Source organism: Brassica oleracea, chromosome C3 (genome assembly GCF_000695525.1).
Source record: "Brassica oleracea var. oleracea cultivar TO1000 chromosome C3, BOL, whole genome shotgun sequence".
NCBI classification, from domain to species: domain Eukaryota; kingdom Viridiplantae; phylum Streptophyta; class Magnoliopsida; order Brassicales; family Brassicaceae; genus Brassica; species Brassica oleracea.
In genome coordinates, this window is record NC_027750.1 from 19,334,863 (window position 1) to 19,337,649 (window position 2,787).

A 2,787-nucleotide genomic window follows, 5' to 3' on the forward strand; every position below is an offset into this window, starting at 1 on the left:
TGGTAATTTGGAAGTTTATGACCACACAGTCTGGGTTTTCATATGTGTATTGGCTTATACTTCTTGTTTTATTGTAGCTGTCCTGATCATAATATCATTACTAGACGTGAGACGGATCGGGTATCCGAGCAATTTTAAGGTATCCGGATCCAGATCCATAATTTTACTATCTTTATCCGGATCCGGGGTTCTCGGATATCCAGGCGTCGGATATCTTTCTAAAAATTGTAATATCCGGCGGATATCCGGATCCCGATCTAGATCCTTAAAATAAATAAAAATAATAATACTAATATATATAAAATATTAACAATAATTTACATAAAATTTATATATACTATTATAAAAATGAAAATATAATAAATAAAATTAGTTTTTATATATAGATATTACTATTTTGAAATAGTTATTAATAAAACTTATGGATCCGAATATCCGGACTAAAAAATCAAAAATGATAACTCTTTGTCTCGTTCTCTCTGTTTAATTATCAAAGTCTCTCTATTTATCCATAATTATAACTCTCTGATAAGAAACAAAAGTTGATTAATTACCAAAGTCTCTCTGTTTATCCATAATGATAACTCTTTGTCACGTTCTCTTGCCATAGGTTTGTTGATTATTTATCAAAATTGATATGTTGTTCTTCTTTGACTTTGAGGACATAACTACATCGGGACAGAGCATCTTCTGTTGGAAAGCTCATGAAGGGGAAGGTGTTCCAGCTCCTGTCCTGGAGAGTTTGGGTGTAGATGGTAGCATTGAAGTTGCATCATCAATGCAGCCGTCTGTCAATTCAGTTTGGAAGAGGTAAATATACAATCCTTTTAATATCATTGTACTTGTTAGTTGAGTTGAAAGAACCGAGCATTGATTGGTTTATTTTTAGGTAAATGAACTTTCGTTTGTTGGTTGGTTTAGTTTTAGGTAAATACATTGTCTGTCTTGGTTGTTTTAGTTTTAGGTAGATATATTGATTGCCATTTATAACTAACACCTACTAAACTCAAGCTTAACGTTGCATTTAAAACCGAACAACTCCTTCTTCCTCTGTATCTCCTTCTTCTTCGTATCTCCTTCTTCCTCTGTATCTCTTTTTCCTCTGTATCTCCTTCTTCCTCTGTATCTCCTTCTCCTTTGATAAGAAGATACAACTTCTTATCTCCTTCTCCTTCTTCTTCGTATCTCCTTCTTCTATAAGACATCCTTCTTCGTATCTCCTTCTTCCTCTGTAATTCATATGTACTTCTTCTTCGCTATGGATCCATTTAGTCAAGCTGGTAGTTTTCAAAACCTCTTAAACAGTCAACAACCAAACACCTCTTTCTCCTTTGTCATTCCTAGTATAGAACTCTCTTCATCAGATGCCTCTGTCTTCGGTACACAATGGGCTGACGATGCAAACGAAAAACACGTCATCTCTAACCGTAAAGAAAGGAGGAAGTGGTCACCAACTGAAGATCTCGTTCTCATCAGTGCTTGGTTGAACACCTCCAAGGATCCCGTGGTGGCGAATGAGCAGAAGGCAATCGCATTTCGGAAACAGATTGCATCCTATGTTGCATCAAGCCCAAAGCTTTCTGCTTTGCAAAAGAGGGAGCCAAGTACTGTAAACAAAGGTGGGGGAAGATCAACGAGGGTGTATGTAAGTTTGTTGGGTGTTATGAAGCTGCAACTAAAGCTAAATCCAGTGGGATGAGTGAGGATGATGTTTTGAAGATGGCGCATGAGATATTCTTCAATGACTACAAGCTAAAATTTACACTCGAGCATGCCTGGTTGGAGCTTAGCCATGATCAAAAATGGTGTGGCGCTTCTTCAACCAAAGACAAGGTAAGCTCCAAAAGAAGAAAGCTGGATGACCAGACTGCACAATCATCGACCTCTGTGCAAGGTTGCCTTGGAGAAGATCAAGCTATGGCTCGGCCGATTGGTGTAAAAGCAGCTAAGGCCAAAGGAAAAAGCAAGGGAAAGACTTCGGAAGAGGCAGTGGAGCTTCAGACCATGTGGGAGATAAGGCAAAATGACTTTGTCTTGAAGGAGAAGCTTAACAAGCAAAAATTGATGATAGCTTAATTGCCAAGTCAGAGCCTCTAAGTGAGCTTGAAATCGCTTTGAAGAATAAACTAATAACTGACATGTTGTCAAGTTAGTATTGCAACTTAATTTCGAGTCTAGTTGACAAGTTAGTTTGGTCTCGAGTCGGGTCTGTAGTTTGGTTTCTAGTTTGGTTTCTAGTTTGGTATCGAGTCGGGTCTCAAGTTTGTTGTCTCGTGTGATCACTATGTAATGCTTTCAGTCCTTGAAACTCTAGTAATGAAACTCACTTGTTATTGTCTTGTTGCTGTTTCTGTTGTGTCTTTGTCTTGTTGCTGTTTCTGTTGTGTCTTTGGCTTTATTGCAGGTGGTGTGGTATATCTCGTGACACAACAAGACAGTAACCTTGTGTATTGGAGTTCTCGTGACACAACAAGACATGTTGTAGTAATAAAGAAAAAATTGTTATTGTATTATGAGTTGTATCTCGTGACCTTGTGTTGTATCTTTATGAGTTGTATCTGGTGACACAACAATCACCATTATGAGTTGTACCTTTATGTATATGTTTCTTTATAAATTGTTGAAACACAATCGCATAGCTTCTTTTGATCTACCTTCTTTCTTATTTTCCAACATCTACCTTCTTCCTTATTTCCAACACAATCGCATAGCTTCTTTCTTATTTTCGAACATCTACCTTCTTTCTTATCAAATCCTTTTCACATTTCTTTCCAAATAATCAAATCC

The 2,787-nt window shown here is 37.1% G+C and overlaps 1 protein-coding gene across 1 annotated transcript; it reads left to right on the forward strand.

Moving 5' to 3' along the window:
• The first annotated feature begins 637 nt into the window (after positions 1 to 637).
• LOC106330053 (glutathione S-transferase T3-like) lies at positions 638 to 2,076 on the forward strand. The gene is made up of 3 exons (XM_013768615.1): positions 638 to 810; positions 1,306 to 1,604; positions 1,670 to 2,076. The coding sequence occupies exons 1-3, from the start codon at positions 638 to 640 to the stop codon at positions 2,074 to 2,076; spliced, it is 879 nt and encodes a 292-aa protein (XP_013624069.1).
• Positions 2,077 to 2,787: the final 711 nt, after the last annotated feature.

Coding starts and splice junctions, on each gene's coding strand:
- LOC106330053 (XM_013768615.1), top strand. CDS start 638: ATGTTGTTCTTCTTTGACTTTGAGGACATAACTACATCGGGACAGAGC. Junction 811..1,305: donor GTCAATTCAGTTTGGAAGAG/GTAAATATACAA, acceptor CCTCTTAAACAG/TCAACAACCAAACACCTCTT. Junction 1,605..1,669: donor TTTGCAAAAGAGGGAGCCAA/GTACTGTAAACA, acceptor GGTGTTATGAAG/CTGCAACTAAAGCTAAATCC.